Source organism: Equus przewalskii, chromosome 15 (genome assembly GCF_037783145.1).
Source record: "Equus przewalskii isolate Varuska chromosome 15, EquPr2, whole genome shotgun sequence".
In the NCBI taxonomy this organism is placed as follows: domain Eukaryota; kingdom Metazoa; phylum Chordata; class Mammalia; order Perissodactyla; family Equidae; genus Equus; species Equus przewalskii.
The window spans coordinates 21,602,696-21,624,830 of record NC_091845.1 but is presented as its reverse complement, the minus strand read 5'-3'; the positions used below and the strand labels follow the sequence as shown (position 1 = coordinate 21,624,830).

Sequence of the window (22,135 nt, the reverse complement as noted above, 5' to 3'; positions counted from 1 at the left end):
ATAATGTTGGCATGAGCCTAGATAAAGTTTACCTGGGGTCACCTTGGTCTCATCTGTATTTTCCTTCTCACCCTTAAAGGACTTCTTTGTGTACCAGGCACAGTGAGCAGTCTTGCAGCAGATGCTGTACCGTCATTGTTACAGGGAAGTCTGTTCTTGGTAATAGAAAAAAATAGAAACAGGATGAAAGAGATAAACATGATGGAGTGGTTCTGAACAGTTATTTCTGCAGATAGGAAGTCATTAAAATTTCTGAGTTCGTGCACTCCGCTTTGGCGGCCTGGGGTTTGCCAGTTTGGATTGTGGACGTGGACCTATGTGCCGCTTATCAAGCCATGCTGTGACAGGCGTCCCACCTATAAAGTAGAGGAAGATGGGCACAGATGTTGGCTCAGGGCCAATCTTCCTCAGCAAAAAGAGGAGGATTGGTGGTGGATGTTAGCTCAGGGCTAATCTTCCTCAAAAAAAATAAAATGGAAAAATTTTTTTAAAATGAAATAAAAAAATTTCCTTCAGTTACGCTGTGAGGGTTTCAAATGAGAACTCCTGGACCACTTTCTTGTAACTTTGTATCCAGATACTTCATCCATGAAAGTGAGTTGTGTTCAGCAACGAAAAGCTTCCAAACAAAGAGTATACAATTGTGCGTCTCATTTATGCCTGTTGACTTCCTTCCTAATTAATTAAATGCCATCCTCCAATTATATTTCATAGCTCCTTCCTTACCTGGTCTTTTTTCGTTTTGTCACTCATCCATCCATTCTTACTTCCTTCTATCCATCCATCGATCCATCTAGCAAATATTGATTGAGCACTTTCTATGTGCCAGGCACTGAGAATAAAATAAATACAAAGGACCCTGCCTTCAAGGATGAAAGACAAATAAAATGATTACAAGTTGGACTAAGTGCTATAAAAGAAACAAACATTGGCTGAGAGAGCAAAAAACAGAAGTGGGTGTCTTTGCTTTAGATAGTGTGGGCAGGGGGAGAGCTCCCTGGGGAAGAAACGTAAAACCTGTAAGACCTGTAAGACCTTGCCTGAAAGATGAGGAGGAGCCGGCCATGGGATGGAGTCCCTGGAGTAGGCCTTCTGTCTAACCCCGACGCTTAACGATGGGCGTGTGTATGGGAGTTTTGCGTTTCTGTGGTGTGAGCCCTTGAGAGGCAGAGCCGCCTGCATCTTCCCTTTGGTCTTCTCACAGCACTGAGAGCAGTGTCTCTCACATGCTGGGTGAATCAGTAAATGTTTGAGTTGCAGGGCCTTTTGGTGGCATCTGACTTCTCCCAGAACGTGAGCATAAAAACATGTGGGGATAACAGAGGATGTATTTATTTCTCCTAGAGTACTGTTTGAGTTTCATAACTACTTCATGGTACTCTTTAATTACCTCATAATAAGGCTTTCACCGAACATTCAAAGCATATCCATAGTAATTTCAAGTGCACACTTTAAAGAAGTAAACGGTACAAGTAAAGACTTCTTTATTCAAATTCTTGGGTATTTCCCTGCCACTCTTAGAGAGACAGTTTACATAAAATATATTATATATAATTATATATATTATAATATGTTATATTGTATATTAGTGGTTCCCAGGCCTGACCTCACATTAGACTTTTATGAGAATCTTTTAAACAATACCCAATTCCAAACCACAGCCCTGGAGAATGTCATTCAGTCATTTGTTTGGGGAAAGATCTTTGACATTTATATTTTTAAATGCTCCTGAGTTTATTTTAAGGGAGTGGGATGGGGAGCAGGAATCCCAGGTGCTTCTGATAGGAATATAGATTTGGGAACCGTTGGTGAGGATCCTAGTGAGACATGTGAAGACTGGGTAGATACTTTCCAAATTGAATGGAGGAGGCAGTTCATGGGTCAGGAGAATACTGGGCACACGATAAGCCCTCAAATGTTAACCGTCATGGAACTGGTGAGCAGAAATGTGAGTTTACTGAAAAAAGCAATGACTATCAAAAGAAAAGATATAGGAAAACGGCATGCTTTGGGAGCAATAAAACATTTGATACCCAAATAAAATAAGAATTCTGACTGTGATAAAACAGTGGTTCTGCTTTTCTTCAGCTGAGTTTTGGACAAGATAACAAGTAAAACCTCTTATCTCTTCTCTAACCTGTTTGACATAGTGATTGAATTTTTTCCTTCGAAAAAGATTCTGAGGCCCAAATTTAGTATCCTAAGAAAAATTTGGCTGTCCCTTGGATGGTTGATAGATTTAAGTTCCATTTTAGTTAAGGTCATCCTTGAAAAGGTCAGTAAGAATTCTGATGACTCTAGTTGATTTGCTGGAATTTGGGGCAAGGAATGGTAATTAAGATTTGAAATGCATTAGAGTACATGTAATATTATTATTCTGCATTCAGCGTTTCACTCTAAAATATTATTTTTCCTTTTCCTCCGCTGCCATTTCTTAGTTTGTGTTTAAATTTAGGGTTTGTATATGTGTGTGTGCGCATCTGTATATACATATGTAATGCACTTAGGGTACTCATTTGGATAGCAGAAATGTGCACAGGAGACTTGCTTACACATTATAGATTAATTCATTTTAAAGATATTTGTTCAACATCAGCCATGGACTATTTATTCCACGAGGTTCTAGTGATGGTAAGCAATGGTAACAATGGTAAACCAAACAGACATGGTTCCTGCCACTCAGAAGACATTTGTTGAATAATTGAGTGACTGCTTGAGGACTAGTATTTTAGTATTGGGGAAAAGTATGTAACGTTTCATAAATTTTGTAGATGGTGTCAGATATGCACATTTAAGTCAAGCTTTGATCCATTTGCTGCTGGGTATTTCATTGCTGTGTCCAAGAAGATTCTCCAAGAATGCTGGTGTAGTAGAGTTTTCTAAAGTACCATGGATAAGTTGAACACATGCCTTTTAAATGTAATTTTATTTAAACACTCATATAAATGGTCAATGGATAGCTTTCTTGGGGTTATGGATTGTGCTGGATAAAAAGTCAAGCAATGTCATTGGCCGAACATGCCGGGGGAGCATTTGGCATTATATTGTATCCCCTGCTGGAATGGCTGGAATTGATACCATTGGTTTCATGTTCAACATTTGAGAGCCAACGGAGGGTACAGATTTTCCCTGTGTGTAAGCATGTAATAAATCAGGGTTTCAGTTCTACAGCTTACCCGGGTACCTTGTAACTTAATGCAGTTTCAAATAATGCCCAAGGTGGGAGAGAGGCCGGCTCAGTCTTTTAAAAAATAATCCCTTAAAGGTCCTGATATGGTAATTTCCTACCCTCTCTGTTTTCCTTGATCTTCCAATGTCTGTGTGTTTTCTTTCACTCTGTCCTATTTGCCTTGGTTCTTTAGATCAGTCAGTGTGAATCCAGGATAACAGCCCTACCCACAGTCATAATCATAAGAGCTATTTTTTAATTGAGAGCTTACTACGTGTCAGAGACTATGCCAAACACGTTATGTATATTATCTCCTTTGATTCTAACAATAGCCTATGGGATAGCTACTTATCATTTCCTCTTTCTCAGGTGAAGAAACTGGGGCGCAGAAAATTTAGTAAATTTGTACAAGGTCACAGAATTAGTAAGTGGTGGGATTTGAACCTGAGTAGGTTGACACCAGGATCTGTGTTCTTGATTTTTATGCACTACTGTGCTAGAGGCAGGAGAAGAGAGGTGGGGGAGGTTAGTAAAAGGAATAGTGTAGTGTCTTAGTCATCTGTTTACCCCAGTACCCAGCACAATACCCAGTGTGTAGAAAGTGCTCAATAACTGTTGTTAATAAATGCAATTATTGCATCAGCACCTGGATTCCCCACCTCACTCCTATTTATTAGTTTTTAGTTTTACTAGTACTCTATCCACTTTTCTCCACTTATCTCCATTCTTGCTCCTTCTCTCTGCTCTGCCCACCCCCCCCTAACCAATGAGCTATCATCACCTCCTACCAGGACCATTGCAGTAGCCAATCTTGCCCCTCCTCCAATTGGTTCTCAATATAGTAGCCAGAGGGACCTTTCCAAAAACTCACATCTGATCCCATCACTCCCCTGCTTACAACCTCTCAATGGTTTCCTGTTCATCTTGGAACAAAATCAGGTACCCTTCCCTGGCCTACCAGATCCTGCACGGTCTGGTCCTGCTCACTGCTTTGGTCTCACAGATGCCATGCTTTTCCCTCCCTCTCTGTCCTCCAGCCACAATGGATCTTCATTCTAACGCCCCACCTCAGGGTTTTGCATTTGTTGTTACCACTGCTCAGAAGGCTCTTCTTCCATCCCTCCCCAGGTACCCCCCCACCGCTCCCCGCTCCCCCGACTCAGCTCTCAGCCAGGGGTCCCTGCCTAAGGGAAGCCTTCTCTGACCTTTACATTTTAAGCTTTTCCAGTTCCCTGTAGCAGTTATCACCTGTATCATTATTTATTTGTGTGATTATTTAATATGTGTGTCCCCCTAGACTGTAAACTCCAAGAGTTTACACAGTGCCCGGGACATAGTAGGTGTTCCATAAATATTTATTAAACAAAAGGATGAAAGATGAACACAGAATACAGAGAGGCAGAAATAGCTTGTCTGAAACTTCTGGCTGGGTATTTCCTCTTATTAAAGGGAAATTTAAAAAGATAATTTCATTACATTATGGAATTCAAGTTTGATTGTGGCTTATAGAGATTGCATTGTTTTCCAGCCATTTACTTTGGAGACAAACTCTGAGGCACAGAGAGGTGAAGTAACTTGCCCAGCGTACACAACTAATCAATGTCAGATGTCTTTGTTCTGACCTTTGAATTGTGTGTTGGGAGAAACGTACATCTTTTCCTAACTGCAGGGCCTCTTGGTGTGCTGAGTCTGTAGGAGCTGCATCAATATTTGATAATATTGATGTTGTCATGTCAGAATCTTAAAATGTCTTTCGAGAACATGTATTGTTGTTTTTTTCCTTCTTGTATACCAGTGTGTTCAGAATTTAATTGGAGAAGAATACACAGATGTATGGCCTAAAGATGTGTTTGTCCCAAAAGGTAGTGCCCACAATGAGAATCAGCTTGTGTTTGACTCCTGCCAGGACCGGGCAAGAACAGGCTTCCTTATATTCTTGGGGTCTGAGGGTAAGGAATGCTGTCCTGACCTCTAGCCTGTCAGCAGGAGAGCATGTTCAATTATCAAGCTCCAGTTCCAGAAATGCCTGTGCACGGATGCAAAGCAGCTAGAGGTGTGTGATGAGCTGATGCCCGAGATCTCCCCAACTGAGAAGGGGCACGAGCAATCCCACAACTCTGCTAGATCCCGTGACTCTATTAAGTGTTAAAAATTCACTGGTATGTGAAATTACCTCTCCTTTCAAGTTCTCTAATAACACGCAGCCGCTGCAAGCCTCAACCGGTACCTGCGCTCGGGAAGGCTAAGTCAGCATCCCGAGTCGGTGCTCGCCCGGCTGCCGGGTTGGATTTCTGGCTGTGCCTGGGTCCTTGCATAGCCCCCTTTGCAGTGTGAGGCAGCATTTTTGTCCTGCAGGTACAGTAGGTACTGGATTAAACAGGTCTGCTGTTGCAGACAGACAGCAGGCACCGTTCTAGCACGAGCTGTGTTTGGATTGGAGTTTCCAGGGCCTTATCAGGAGCCACCCCTAGTGACACAGCCAGAGCCAGAACTAAGTTTGACTTTCACTCTTCGCCAAGGGCTTGCAGAACACCTTAAAGGAAAAAAGATGGAGGCGCTTAGAGTTCAGATGTTCATGCCTTGCTCCTTTGAAAGCTTGTATCTGTAAGTGAAGTTTTATTCTGGAAATAATCCTGGGACTACTTAACAGGAGCGATTGTGTTTTTTTTTAAGGGGGAGGACAGAGAAAGGGAAGGTTTTATTGGGAGTTAAAAATACTGGAACTGTTACTTTGTGACCGTGGCTTTAATCAGCTTCAGCTGTAACCTCTAGTAGGTGGCTATGACAAGGAGAACAACTAATGGGGGGGGATCAAAATGCTAGCCCATTTTCTTTGCCTTCCCGTTGAGAATTGAATGTTGGTCTCAAATTAATAATGCCAAAAAAAAATATGACTGGTTTGAAAAATCTGAGTTAGAACGGAGTGTGATGTATGATTACAAGGTACACTGCAGCCCAGCTTTGTCATGAATAAAAGAGGATTTCTTCAGGAAAACGAGTGTACTTAACTAGTAACATTTGTCAAAACTGTCCCATTGCAAACACTTTGGATTTTTGGTTTCTCCTCCCCCCCCTCCCACCCCCCCCCCCCACGATGTAATAGTAACAGTTGCATTAATAAACATCTTATTTGCATTTCTGTATATTGATTTTTTTTCTCTTTGAGAGGAAAAGAAAACATGCAAACATCAGAATCATCTGCATATAAATGTAGAACAAATTTGAAATTGGCAATTTCAAAGAAATGCTGAAAAGGAGAAATATTACATAGATGGTAGCTCCCCCCACTGCCTTTAACATTTACTTTCAACGTTAAGTGATAAGATTTGAAAACAATACATAAGCCGTGTCCCTCAGTGAATAGGCATTCAAGCAAATCAACTTATGCAAAAGCCACCTCTGGAGCTTAATAATTATTTACTGAACGTTCCTGGGTCATGAGAGAGGTTCTGATTAAGTCAGAAAAGCATTATGTTCAGCAGCTTGTGAAGGTGTGTTTAAAGACGGCAAGAAAGATGGAAAAATACTAAATGTAGCAGAACTATTTTAAGAATTTGATTCTTAAAAAGACTCAAATTCCCACAAATTTGTGTGGTTAAAGTTCATAAAGTTCATCTTTAATAGGTCTTATAGGAGCTTTTAAAATGATTTCTAATTTCTTGTGCTATTTTTGCTGTATTGAATTTGCTTTTATAGATAGTTTTTCATTCTGTATGTCATTAAAACAGTTTAATTACTCATCTCTCTAAAATGATAGAGCATTTTATGAACAAAAGTATATAGTTATGTATTTAAAATGTCATTATGTTAGAGAAGTTATAAATTTCTTCTTTGTAAATCAAATAATAGGGAGATGGTGACTGCTGTTTGTGACTCATACCCCACAAGAATGTCCTCTGTAACTTACTAATTTCTTTTAAATATTAATATTAAGCAAATTAATGGATGGCACGAATGGATAAAACATGCCATTCTGATGCAGCGTAAGGACAGTAGTGATGTCCCCCTTGAATTGACACCTAAATTAATTCTCAATTTCAATTCTTTTTGCTTAATTGATTTTGAATTTATTTATTTATTTTTCTCGGTAACCAAAATACTCACCATAGGAGCATGCTTCCCTTATAAACTCTCAGAGTGAAATTCTTACCACACGTCTTTGATGAAACTGATGCTCTGGGCTCTTGCCCATTCACTTCTTTGTGCCTGTTCTTTTAGGGAGGGGGCATGCTGTGAATTGTTTCTTTTATGTTTTCCTCTAAGAAAGCGAAGAAACACCATAGCAGAAGGCAACATTCTAAATGTTTTGACTTCCTACAAAATAATTGTGAGTTTTCACTAGTTTTGAGGTATTAAGATGCTCAGAGGATACCAGTTCAGGAATTGAAACATAGTGTAGAAGAATTCCTTGCCTATCTTTTACTTATTGTCTACATGGTGTGCCGGCCACCATTCTAAGTGTCCTACCTGTATTAACACATTTAATCCTCTCATTTAATTGCTCTCATAATTGCTCTGACAAAGGTCCTTTTTTCTACCTCCATACTGCAGATGAGAAAATTGAGGCTTGGGCAGGTCAAAAATCCTGCCCAAGTCATATAGCTGAGAAATGATAGAGCCGGCATTTCAACCTAGGTCTTCTGGCTCCAGGGCTTATGCTGTTCCTAGCTATGTTCTGTGGATTTTCATTTAAGATACTGAATGAATTGATGTTTCTTCCTCTACCTTTTTTTTTTTTTTTGAGGAAGATTAGCCCTGAGCTAACATCTGCCGCCAGTCCTCCTCTTTTTGCCGAGGAAGGCTGGCCCTGAGCTAACATCCGTGCCCGTCCTCCTCTACTTTATATGTGGGACGCCTACCACAGCATGGCCTGTCAAGCGGTGCCATGTCTGCACCCGGGATCCAAACTGGCGAAGCCCGGGCCACCAAAGCGGAACATGTGCACGTAACCGCTGTGCCACGGGGCCAGTGCCCTTCCTCTACCTTTTTATTGATGGGTTCTCCAATGCCCAGATTTCTGAACTACCCAAAGTCTAACTCATTTAAGCTTTCAAGGGGCCATGATTAGTCCAATGCCACAGTATTTGTCTATCAAATGTATTTCCTTGTGTTCAGTTCACTGTTGATTATAAGGCAACTATTTAGGAGAGGAGCAAACTCTATTAGATAAGACTATAAAATTATAAGATCTATTCTGACTTGACAAGTCTTAAAATGTGGAGGGAAAGTTCATTAGAATTAAGGAAATACAGTAGGTCTCTAGAACTGAGATTTCCTTGGAAGAATGTGTTTTCTGTTAGTGGATGATTCAAGCAAATGGTTTGACCAAAGGTCTTCCAACACTAAGGTTCTAGTATTGTCTGATTTTATGAGGGAGGGTGTTTCTTAGGATAGAGACACCAAATTTACCCACTGAACAGATATTTATTTATCCTACTATGTGCCAAGTATTCTTCTAGGTGCTTGGAAATCTTTATGTGAATAAAACATATAAAAATCCCTCTCCTCATGGAGATGGCCCCATCAGGTCATGAAGGACCAAGAACATTCCAGCTTTATCCTTAAGTTTGGGCTTTATCCTTCTGGTCCAAATGGCTACTAGAACTCCAACCATTACAGCCAAATTTCAGGAGACATGATGGCAGAAGGTTCAAAGAAGGATATCTCTTTAAGGATAATTCCTGGAAGTACCTCATGACATTTCTGCTTACATCTCATTGGCAAAACTTGGGCATGAAGGCAACCTAGCTCCTGGAAAGCTGGGAAATATTGTAAGTGGCAATGTACCAACCAAAACAAGGAAGAAATAGGAGAATGGATACTGGATTGTTTGAGTTGTAGACCTTAGGTTGAAACTTTGACAATTTTTTTTCAGATTAACTGATATTTTCTAAAATGTCACAGAAACCATCAAACTGGCTTAAGCAAAAATGGAGATTGGTTGGCCCTTGTAAATCAATGTCCAACATCCAGGGTTGTCAAGGGTTCAGGGATGGTTTGATCCAGATGCTTAATGCCATCCAAGTACCGACTCCTTCTTTGTTTTTCCTTCTTCTCAGTCCTTTGTTCCGTCTTCCAGTTTACATTTACTATTTCATCTACTTTGGCTTTTTTTTCCACATAGGCCCTGGAAGTCCCAGATTTACATCCTACCATCTTTTTAAACCTTAATATAAAGAGAATTCTTTTACCCCAATAGTTCTAGTCAAAGGCATGGGGCTGACTCTTATTGGACCATCTTGGCGAACAAGCCCACTCAGTGGATATGCTCTTCAAGCCTGGGGTATGTTACAAACTGAAAGTGAGGAAGCTGGTTCTTCAAAGTGAAATCAGAGTACTTTCCCAAAGAAGTGGGACAGGATGCTGGGCAGGCATAAATAGCATGTGATCACAGTAAATCATTATTACTATTTGTAAGGTTGCCCCCTAAACCGTGACAAGGCACCCATTCACTGCTCCTAAGACCGTAATTCGTACTTTTGTCTTGATTTCCAGTCAGCATTGCAAACTTTACATCTTGGTGTATATGTCCTGGACATGCAGTGATTGTTAAGTGATGGCAGTCTAAGGCTTTGAATCTTCTCTGGCCTGTTATGATGTTGTTCAGATGAGTAGACAGAGCATTCTCTGTGCCTGGGGCAATTATTTGAGTAAGGATAGTAGGACTTTCTGTCTTTAAAAAAGATCCTTCCAATTACTTTCACACTCCTGTCTGAATTCTGTCATTAGGTTGTCATAGTTTTGGATAAACAAAGTTCTTCCTTTTAAGGTACTTTAGGTGGGGTATCATGTCATGCCACATGAATTACATACACCTTGTAGGGAGTGAGTTTTTCAGAGCCTTTTAAAACGTGGCAGGTAGACGTGAACAGGATTCCGTACTTGGACAGAGTAAAGAATTCTACACTGTGCTCTAGTGGGGAAGCTTGATATGAGAGAGAGAAAGCTGGAGTGTGGGGCACCTCAAATTTATCTGCTTTGTAACTGTTTGATGGTCTGGCTTTCAGAGGCAATTTCCTGAAGAGAATTGAATGTTAAGAGTGTGCCAGTCCATTGTGGCATCTGTGGAAAATGGAAATCAGTCGTGGTCATAAAATGAGTAAATGGCATCCTCATATCCTTGGTTGAAAATATCTTTTAGTAAGAGATTGACATTCTCCTTAGTTGGAGTCTATAGAAATGAGAAACTCTTTGGGAGTGGTGAAAATAACCAACTTCAAATTACATCTGATGATGAAAATTGCCTGGAAGAACATTGGTCGTATATTACAGAGATCTCTTAAACATTTTTGGTCATCCCTCCTAGGTGAAGAATTTTCTTTTTTAAGCAAACTCTCTCAGCATATTTGTATTTTTATTTATAAAGTATATACATGTGCCATTATACTCATATTATATTACATTATACGTGTACAAAAATAGAAAATAAAAATGATGGATAAAATATCTATAAAGTAACATTCTAATGTTTTCTTCCTACACCACAGGGTATCATTTTTTTGTGCCCTCTGTTGAAGAATGTTGATATATTGGGAGTCTCATTAGTGTTCTCTTTGCTTTTGATCTAATCAGTTATCGAGATTACTCTTACTGGTACCTGCTAAAGGTCTAGCTTAAAGAATATTAATCCTGAATAGATATGGAGAGTCCTCAATTTTTACTAACCAGTTGGGGTCTAGGTGTTGACAAGTAAAGATTTCAGATTTTAACTTATTTATAATTGGTGGCTATAATTTTTAGAATGTTTCCTCCTTTTGTACAATGAGAGGCACAGAGCTCCAGAGGACAGGAGCACTGTCCACTTTGGACACCATGACATCCCTCATGTCTAGCAGAACCTGGCCTTTGGAAAGCATTCAAATATTTGTTGCAGGGAAGGAGAGGAGAAAGACAAGCTGCCTTCGCAAGCCTTTTTATTTTCTCTGTGCCAGAAACCTAGAGTAGTTATTGTCCGAGCTGGTAATGTTACCAGAAAAAGCTGGAATTTTGGCAGGTTTTCATTTTTTTCCTTGACCACTAAAGCCCAAGGTTGGTGATGGCAGAAGTCCAGAAGATCCCAGTTTTTGAAGCCAAACTGTGAAATCTTTTCCTTTCACATTTACGTGAGTTTTACTCTCAGCTAGTTTAAGTACAAGTGACAATATATTTTCTTATTGGTACTTGCTTCCACTATACATGGTGACAACGTCATCCTTACACTTACAAAGTGATTGCTTTGGAAGGACTGGAAAGACAAAGATAATGAAAGTGCTGAGCATTCTGAAATATTAGATACCCAGACTCTCATTTAAAATATAAATCCATTGACCAACTCTTATTTCAGTGACTTGTGTACGTGGAAGCACTTTCAAAAGACTCTTGAGAATTTTTTGCTAACAGAACAAACTGGTTGGGGCAATTTCTGTAGATTCAGCCTATCAGTTCCTTTTACTTATGATAAGGTAGTTGAGTTTTAACCATGACGATCCATTGGCAGTCTCTGGACAGATGTGTTTGTTTGTTTGGTTTCTTAGCCCATTTTTCAGGAGTGAGTAGTCCTTCGTGTTACGTTCCATTCGCCATGTTGAATTCAGCATCAGAAGGACTCTTCAGAACTCACCTCAGGCTTACTGGATGGAGGTGGGGAATGGAATGTGTTTTTTCTCCAACACGGAAGAAAGTGTTCATGTCTAAGAATGAGAGATGTGGGTTCATGTCCCAGCTCTCCTACTAAATAGATGGGTGATCTTGGGTGTTTCACTATTAGTTTTCAAACATGGCCAGGCATCAGAATCAGCCGCAGAATTTTTGTAGACACATTGATTCCTGGGCCTTACCTAAACTGAAATGAGAATTTCCAGGGATGGAGGCTGAGCATTTTGATTTTAGACGGAGCCAGCTGATCGTGTGGAAGCCCCTGTAACTTGACCTATCCACGACATAGCTTTCTCACCTGTACGTGAGGTTAATATTGCCTTTCTGTGTCTCCACTGTGTATGTGAACATCAGCCATTCTGCTTTTTAAGCCATAATTACATTATACCCAAGTGCAGCCAAATGCTAGGCTTTGAGTTCTATCAACTGAATGATTATAATGAAGGTTAATTTTTCCTGGAGAAAAATGCTAGAATTTTTACTTTATTTCATGAGAGAATTGCAAGATAAATCATCTTCTCTCTCCACTCTGCAAAATTTTGTCAAGTTCTCTGAATTAAATCGGATTGCCTAAACCTTAAAAGACAGATCTACTATGGTCCAAACTTGCATATAGGCTTAGAAGAAATTACCTCCTTGCATCAAAAAAGAAGTGTCATATTCATGGTTTAATTTTTTTTTTACTACTAATTTTGAACTATGTTTTGTTTTACTGGACTGTGTTCCAGTCATTGTGCTAATAAGCTTTTTACATCGATTACAGTTTTTAACCCTCATCACAATGCTGAGAGGCAGATGTATTAAACACTCTTTATAAATAAGGAAAACCAAAGCTCAGACAGATTGACTAACTTGGCCACGGTCACAGGTTAGTAGCTGACAGACCTGGACTTTGCCTACGGAATTGAAGAGAGGAAATGCAGGAAAAAGTTTAACAGCTCCTTTAACCTAGAGACTAAGTTTCAACTGACCACTGGATTCCTGCCTTGGAGGACCATGATGTGGAGACCACAGGCTGCTGCATAAAGTCTAGGAAAGGGACACTGGCATCACTGTCAAAGGTGAGGGGTGGTCAGGCAGCTATTGCAGTATTGGATTTAATGGAATTTCTGATCTATTTTAGATGGTCGCTGAAAGCAGTGGAATAAACTATTTGAATTTAGGAATATACCAGGTAATTCAGAGCACATGTCCACATACCTCAACCATCACAGAGAAGGGAGAAGCTTTGAAGGTTAAAAGTAAATCCAGCCATCGAGGTAGGAACTCAGGTCACATTTAGTGGCTGCCTCTTGTCCATGTTCCAGCTGCTGTGCTGAGCACTTCAATTTAGCTAATATTAGCTCCCTCAGTTGCTGCAGTACATTTGGGAGGTGGGTTTTGGAGAGGTTCAGAGAGGCTGAATGGCTCGTTAAAGATCATGCTGCTCGGCAGTGAATGAGCTAGAACTGGTGTCCAACTGGTGGCGGTCCTCCTTGAGTCGCCAGTGGGCATTCCCCAGTTCTCAGGAACTTTGTGTGTCTGGCTTCAGTGATTTGGATAAGTGCCAGCGAAGATTTACGTCTTCTTCAGTTGGCTTTCAAAGGGTGATTTCTTACGGTGAGATGTACTCCTTCCTACGTAGAACTAGGTAAGAGTCAGGTAATCTAGATAATTGACTTAATTTTAAGGCATCTCAGAAAAATTATGTGACTGTAGCTTTAAACTCTATGAGATTAGAAACCAGGTATTCCCAGCACCTGACACAGAGGAAACACTCAATAACGATTTGTTGAATAAATGAACTTTACATAATCTGATTAAAAGGAATCAGACTCATGGAATTAGGATTATCTAACGCAGATTGGGCTTTATCGGTCCTGGATGAATTCAGTTAGTTTTTAAAATTAAATGCATTTGGACAACTCTCCTTGCTTATCATTAGTGGCTTCAGCATCAGATCCTCATTTTAAAAATGAGCTTTGTAGCCACCTATAATGTTCTCACATAAATCTTGATTTTGAGTTTCAATCATTATGCTTGTGGGTCCTGCTTACATTTTGAAGTGTTGATAGCTTCATTTTGGTCTATAAGGTGATAATTGCAGCTTCAATTATTTCTAAGAGAAAGATTTTTAAAAGATCGAGAGGAAAGCTGAGAATCTGGGAGTCGTCTTTAAAAACATGGAAATATCCCACAGGGAGTGTGTGCAGTGGGGTGACTCCACTCTTCCTTGCATGGGTTTTTTTTTTTTTTTTTGAGAAGATTTATTAGAATAATATCAATTAGTTGAACTCTGCTAGATTTTCTTTGGTGAGGTTTCCATTTATTTATACAGGTCTACTGTGTAAATACGTATTTTTTTGATAGGCTATTTCAGTCAATGTTTTAAATGATATTGTTGTCGACTTTAAAGTCTGAAGCCTTAGTGTGGTTGATAACGAGTAATTTTAATTTAAGATGTCTCAAGAATGCTTTACTGTTAATTGAAAGGATTTTTTCCCCCAGTATCACAGCCAATGGCTTGTCTTGAGCAGCTAATTAGTGCGATTATTCCACAGCTGCATTTGCTACAGCACAAAGGTTTGCTCCTGTTTTTATCAAAAGGATCAGTCTCTCTGGGAATGTTTTAACCTGACAGGCTTTGAATAGTAAGACCGTTTATTTATTTATTTAGTTTTAAATAGTGCACCCCCCCCGACCCCCCTTTCTTTTCTTCGTTTAGGAAAGTATATTTGAATTTTGAACACATACTCCAAAGTGGGAAAATACATTTTCTTTTGATGCTCTTTTAGTAGAACCTTCCAGGTGAATAGATTATTTTGAGTAATGGCTGGGTCCTTTTATTGCGTGGTTGAGCACATGATATTAAAATAGTAAGCGGGGTATTCACATTGTTCCACCTGTGTGAGGCTGTAGGAAACTATAAAGGAAAAAGGGTTTAAGTCTTCTGGAATGTTGCAGACTTCCAAGAGAACCAGCGTGGTGGATACAGTCACTCCTTTCCCACCCTGTTGTCAAAATACTGTCTGTGACGGATCCAGTCTCCTTTCTTCTAGCCAAGTGGTGACTTTGATTGCTCAAATCATTTCTTTGTGTTCTTAAATTAGTTTAAGGTAGTGGCATATGTTCTGCCACTGAAAAAAATGTTATGGTTTATTATAGTTTAGGGGGAAAAACTAAAGAAAAAGAAATTTACCTGTAATTCCACTCCCTTTCTGGCAGCTATGATCACCTTTATATAGTGCCCGCTAGTCAGGTGTGTTTGTGTCCATACACTTTTGAATCCTACTTTTAAATGCACTCTTATTACATGCATTTCCTACTTTGCTCTCCGGACTTGTGCAATGAAAAAAGTAGTATGTTATCAAATTCATGTATTATAATTTACTTTTTTTAACCTATTTTATGCTTAAATCTTTTTAATGGTTTTATTTTTCCCCCGGCTTTATTGAGATATAATTGACAGAAATTGTATATATTTAAGGTGTATAATGTGATCTGATACATGTATATGTTGTGATACGTGTGTACATCGTGAAATGATTGCAGTCAAGCTAATTAACACATCCATCACCTCACATAGTTACCATTTATTTTCTTTTTTGTAGTGAGAACACTTATCTGCTCTCTTAGCAGATTTCAAGTATATAATACAGTATTATTAACTATAGTCGCCATGCTGTACATCAGATTTCCAGAACTTATTCATCTTGTAACTAAAAGTTTGTATCCTTTGATCGACTTCTCCCCTCATAATTCACTTAACCTTTCTTATGTAGGGAGCAAATTTAGGTGACTTAGAATATTTTTCAATTTGTAAATATCTTTTAATGTCAGGTTTTCCACACTTTAAATTATTTTCTTAGAAAAATTGTCCATTAATGAAATTTCTGAATGAAACTGTATGAACAATTTTACAGCTTTTTGATAATACTGTTTTCTTTAAGGATTATAATAATACAGACCAGCAATGGCTCAGAGTAACATTGCCATTATGCTTTTTCTTGTTGTGAACATTTTTTTTTGAAATATTGGATCGTACCTTCAATAGTATTTTGTAGATGTTTTTCTGAGTTTATTATACTGTGGTTTTTATTGACAACAATAAATGTATATATACCATTTTTGATGGCTGTATAGTATTACATTATGTGAGCCTATCACAATTTACTGAACCAATTTCCTGTCGTGAGTAATAGGTAAGCTGCTAGTATAATTTTTATTATGTAGTTTCTGGAACTGTGTGAGGTGAAACGTGAACATTTTTTCATCCTTTGGCATGTTTTGTTACCTGCAGAGTTTGAAGGTTCCTGTCTTTAAGGAGTTCCTAAGGATGGTCAGTGGTTTAAAGGCTGTATCTTGCCTTTTGTAAGAAGGTCAAGACAATACTGGGGTTTAGACTCAGGGAAGGAAGCACCAGGTGCAGACACTTCTCCTGAAGAGTGACTTAGGAGGGAATATTTTCTCAAATGTTACTTTTTTTCTGTTTTCAGGTGTAAAGGTTTTGTACTCTTGGCCCTAAAAAGAGATCTTTTAGAAAATTGTATTGCTGGAAATAAACAATTAGAATTTCTAGATAATGATAATAATAATAGTAACAGTGACCATTTATTGAGGCAAACTATATGGCGTTCATTGTACCAGGGGATTTTTTCCACATTATTTTATTTAATCCTCAAAAGTTCCTTAGAGGTAGGGCTTTAAAATGTAAATGATGCAACAGACATTTTAAAAAAGACACCTTGCACTTTGTTTAATGGGTGGGAGGGGTAGAAAACTCTGGTTATCCTCTTTTCCCAATATGGTAACTAAAGCAGAGAGAAGTTTGGTAACTTGTTGATGTCATAGACCTGGCAAGATACGCATCGAAACCCAGATTTAGGAAAATTAGGAAGTCTTTTCTTCTTAACTTACAGCTACTGTCTGTGCATTTTAAATAATTTTGGGTAGAGTAAGTACCAAAACCATTAGAAGTAGGCCTCATGGGAAACTCGCAGAGTGCTTGTAGGAGAGGGCATGCCAAGATGAATCAGAAGAAAAGACAGTACAAAGAAAACCAGGCGGAGAAGAATTGGGTTGTCAAACCAGCTTGTCTTCTGCCCCCTTTCCCAAAGGCTAAGGTCGAGTTCAGTGTTAACATTCTGGTCCAAATGCTTCTTTCCTTAATGATTTTTACTTCCTGCATTTTCGAAAAATTTCCTCATGACAGAGTTCACCTTTTCTTTAAACTATTCCGTGTTGGTAAACATTTTAGACATCTTCAAGGAATTTAGATACCCCGTAGAAGTAGTTATTTGGTTAGATTCAGTTATACAAAAGCAAATCAAGCAATTTATTTTTAAATGTGGAAATCTGAGTGCCATTAAGACTCATTGCTTCTTGGCACTTCATATGGCGGCACTATATTTGGTGGTGATGAGTAGTATGTGATATAAAATGTCAAAAAAAAATTAAGCCGTATGATAAAAATGCCTAGATGCAATCAAGCGGACTTATTTTAATTCAACTACTAATGACTTAAATCCTGTCACCTCCTGATTTTCAATTATGTAGAGTACTATTCTGCAACTTTGATTATATTTGCACAGGCTCATTTCATAGTTTGGTGCACTTTAGGATACCCCAAAATGCAAACGAGGAGTCTCATTAGGAAACTAAATGTTATGTGCTTTTTGGTTTTCCCACAGCAGTTCCGAGGAGCATCCTGGGGCCTCCAAGCCTCCGATAAGCTCCTCAAGTATGACATCACGCATCTTGCTACGCCAGCAACTCATGCGTGAGCAGATGCAGGAGCAGGAGCGCAGGGAGCAGCAGCAGAAGCTGCAGGCGGCCCAGTTCATGCAACAGAGAGTGCCCGTGAGTCAGACACCAGCCATAAACGTCAGCGTGCCCACCACCCTTCCGTCTGCCACCCAGGTGCCGATGGAAGTCCTTAAGGTATGTATGTCACTCTTGTTGGTTGGGCCAAACTCTCTTCCCCAACATTTTCTGTTATCTAGGTGTTTTATTTATCTGAATGTGTATTCGGTTATATTGACCCATCTGAATCATATTTGTAAATGCCAACTTTATTGATTTCTACATGACTTTGTATTTTAAAAGAAGGTTGCAAGGTAACTGTAAATTTAATAGTAACCCTCACTAAATGGGGGAAGAATGTTGATGTTCCATGAGAAATCGCAGGTAGGAATAGGTGTTGTCTTGATGTCTTTCCATCTTTCTTTGGGAAAGTTTCAAAATGTACAAGTTATCTGCAGGGAGCCTCTGCTCATAACTTGTATATATTTTTTCCTCAATAGTTTCCATGGACATTTTTAATTTTTTTCTTTATTTAGTATATAATCTTGGCTCTGGAATCTGACTCTTTTAGAAACTCTCTTCAGATATAAAACTGTACGTAGAGGAGTTTCCAAGACTTGAATAACCAGTCTGCGTAATCCTTTAACTGAAGTGAGTTGTCTGTTTTGGGTCTCTTTGATTTCTTGCTAGAGTAGAAACTGCAGGAGCTTGTTAGCATCATTCTATCAGGGACATATAGCCTCCTAATTACTAGGGAAAATTGTAACAAGTCTAAGAATAGAATTCCATCTCATACGTGTGTCCTCCACATCACATGGGGAGACACTCCTTGTTTAAAGATAAACATTCCAACTCTTAAATGTGGCTGATGTAAAGGGAGTTAAAACGAAAGCAGGGGAATTTCCTTACTTTAAAATTTTTTTTTAACCCATTCACCTAATTGATTCATTCTGAAGAGTCCCAAGTGTTACTGTTCATTAAACAATGTCGCTGGTGATTCATTCCTGGTCTTTGCATTCATTCATGTGCTTGGAAAAAACATCTCCCACTATTTACAGTTTACTAATGAAGCAAATAGAGGGGCTGATGTGTTATAATTGGGAAGCAATGTACGATCTTTACCAGGACGTAAGAAAGAGATTCTTTAAAAACAAATCTAAAGTCAGTTGTTTTTTATTTGCAAAGACTTTCAAAATATAGTGATGAAATAGTGAAACTCTTTCATAGAGAAACCAACTGTAATTCTGTTAGGGCAAAAAAGCTCCAAGAGGTTTAGCATAAAGTTTTCCTCTAATGTGATTGAAATTCTGGATCTTGCCACTTAAATTAATGGATATTTTATTCTTCCCCCACTCCTCTCAAGTAAAGGCAAAGCTTTCTCTCGGGACTAGATTATACATTAAATCTTTCTGTTTGCTTGGGTGAAAATTGACCATCACTAAGTTTCTATTTATTTAAGATTTAAGGTTTAAGTTGTCTGGTGTTCACATGAATTGTTTTGTCTATACCTTAGATTATTTAAAGTTATATGAATTAAATAATAATAAAGTGTGGAGAAATATGTCTGTTTTATTCACCTTAATAGTCTACTTTTTTAATCTGAGGGACAAATTTTAGAAGAGATGACATGGAGTTTTGCTAGTAGTGGTTTATAGTACTTGATATTATATTGAATATAATAATTAAAAGGAATATTGCTATTAAGGCGGTTACATCCAATGGTGGGAAAATTACCCAAATGCAAATTATTGAAACATCATTTCCATATCATCCTAAAAATGGACATCATTCCCAATTGTTTTTATTACTTAAAATATGTTATTTTGAAAATGGTTAAAATTAAAATCTAAGCTAAATGGTTTGAATAATGTACCCATTTTTCCTCATATGTTGCTGTGTCCTGGTAACGCTGGCTTGAGCTTCAGTTCTCAATTTAGGTATGCCAGAAAAATGTCCGAAGTTAAAGCACAAAGAAGTTATTAGAACTGGGAGACCTAATCTAACTAAAAATGAGCAATAGGTAAATTTATATTTCATGCTGAATGTAGTTGATCTCTATTTAACTTGTGTGTATGAAAGTAGTGAAGTATGTCGTAGAAATGAGAAGAAAAAATGGTTAGCGCCTCAGTGTGGATTGGTTTGATAGCTATTTAGATAGATTTTAGTGCCCTTAAGTGAAAGACTAAATAAAAATATATGATTTCTTATAAGATAACATTCTAAGAAATTCAAGTGACACTTTTAAGGAGAGGATCATATAAGTGATTGCTTCAGATACTTAAAGACTTGGTACTTTATAAAATAGTTTATATATTTTCAAAAGTTTTATGTATGAAAATATTTTTGTGAAATATTAGTATAGAAAGGTAAGAAAGAAATGTGGTCCTTTTTTCTTTCCCCTTTTATAGTTTGTAAGTCATAAGCATAATTTTACAAAGTAAATGGTTAGTAACAAAAATAATAAATTTGCTTAATTTTGGACCATTTTTCTGTAACTGCGTTTTTAAGGAATGGGTAATACCGAGTGTGTTAATTGCGTGCATTATGATACAAATTGTATCGAGTAAGTATTTTCTCATAGTGTAGCCTGAGTAAATTCTTCATTTAAGTTTTAAAGATTTAAACTATGAAAACAGAACATACCTGCTTCTCAGTGGAGGTGGGTATACGATCAGACGTGCTAGCATGTGCTAGAGAATCCTGGTTAAATCTTTCCATCTCCCACTGGTTTGCAAGAACTTGATCAAAGATGACATGCACAAATTTAAGTTACCAACATTGTACTGTCAGTGGGCTGAATGACTGATTTTGAAAAGCTAAATTAGAGTTTTCAGATTAATCCTTTTCTTTGGCAGAGTTATGCTTAAAATCTGAAGCTTTATAAAGCATGTTTAAAAATTGTTGACTGCTTCTGGTAAACTTAGTACTAGTCTGTGGAATTTATACTAGGGGTTGGAAATTAATTACTTATTCCTCATGTGGTCAGTGTTCAGTCTATAAATTCATGAAGCTTTGCAAGATTGGCCTCTGGTTTCTATACTGACTCAATTAATTTATGGCTCTATTCCTGTTATTGATTTTTATGTTAGATGACATGGAATGATGTCTTATGGCTATATATTTAAAAATAAATATATTTATTGCTATATATTTAGAGGTGTCCTCTAGGATTCCAAAGAATAACCTTATTCAATTGGGTATTGTAATTTAAGGATGCTTCTTTACCATAAATTAAACAATACTTGGAATATATTGCCTAGTGCATTTTCACGGTAGTGAACACATCCTGTATTTCAAATTGTGAATTAATAAAAAAAAGTCATTAAGAACCATTAATGGAAGCAGTTTCTTCTACAGGTAGGTTTTGCTGACATGCAAGTCATACAGACCTGAGGTTGGATATTTGATCTGGCTTCTTTCAGACAGAAGCAGAGGAACCAGGGACAGACCTTGTGGGCACATGTCAGGTCTCATAGCTAAAGAAGCATCACGTGCCAACCACTGTGTTATCGTCTGCACACCGTGAAGCATCCGTTTTCACTGTCTCAGCTCTCTAACACTAATTGATTAGAGGAGCACCTGGTTGCTCTGCTCTTGGCCTGGCAAGTTCATCAAAATTTCTCTTCCCACTCCCCCCCGCAACGTGGACTCTGCCAGTTTAGAGCTTGAAAACATTAATTTATAGTTTGCAAACATTTCTGTATTCAGAAATTTGTAGGGAATTGCCAAGGGTTTCCCTCTCTACTTCCTCCTTTTCCTTCCTTTCACCTTGGAATTTGAAAATTTTAAAACAAGGTGTTCTCTCTGGAATAGATTGTACATTGAATTTTTCTGTTCTGCTTAGGAGAAAAGCTATGTGAATTTAAGGGAAAAATTTTTCTTGATAACTTTAAGATATTTTAAGTAGTTTGAAGGAATTTATTTTTTACTTTTTTCCAAGCCATCCCAGATAATCCAAAGAGTTGGGCAGATTGCTGTAGAATTAGAAATGATGCTTGCTGTTCATCAGATACAGAAACACATTTTGCCAGGGCCCTCTACATTGTCAGCTGAATTTACTTTGGCTTTATCTAGTGGTTCTCATAAATGTGGCATATCGTTTGGATAGTGATTCGAGTGAGTCGGGATGGAAGTCCTGCTTCCTTGACCCCCTGTTCTACATCCAACATTCCTTGAGTTTTCACTAGTAAGGGAAATGGTGGCTGACTGAATTGCTAGGCTTTCTCTGTAAATTATGAAATCTACCTGGTGTAGACTTTTCAAGGTGTGGCTTATTCTTTAGGTATAATACAGAAACACAGAAAAGGGTGTGTGGAGTTACAAGTGGGTTGGTGGGTCATGGATTAGCAGAAGCGTCTACTCCCATTCCCAACCATGCATTTAGATTTTGTTCCTAATTCATTTAGCTGGGCATACAGAACCTTATTAGCATCATGGTGGCTGCAAGAAGCAGGAACAGATGCAGCATGTCTCAGAGTGGCTTCCCTTGGTCCCTTATTAGGGGATCTCTTGCTAGAGGCGCTGTCCTCATAAGAAAGGACATCTGAGAAT

The 22,135-nt window shown here is 38.3% G+C and overlaps 1 protein-coding gene across 14 annotated transcripts in view; it reads left to right on the top strand.

Moving 5' to 3' along the window:
- Window positions 1-22,135, top strand: part of MITF (melanocyte inducing transcription factor) — a 210,084-nt gene that overhangs the window by 108,574 nt on the left and 79,375 nt on the right. For 10 of the 14 annotated variants that reach the window (XM_008520119.2, XM_008520137.2, XM_070576825.1 and 7 more), the window contains one exon: window positions 17,473-17,722. In XM_008520119.2, coding sequence (XP_008518341.2) covers window positions 17,473-17,722 — 250 coding nt within the window. Of the gene's footprint in view, window positions 1-5,421; window positions 5,774-17,472; window positions 17,723-22,135 lie in introns of those variants that run through there. The other 4 variants (XM_070576820.1, XM_070576819.1, XM_008520161.2 and 1 more) reach the window with 3 other exon arrangements.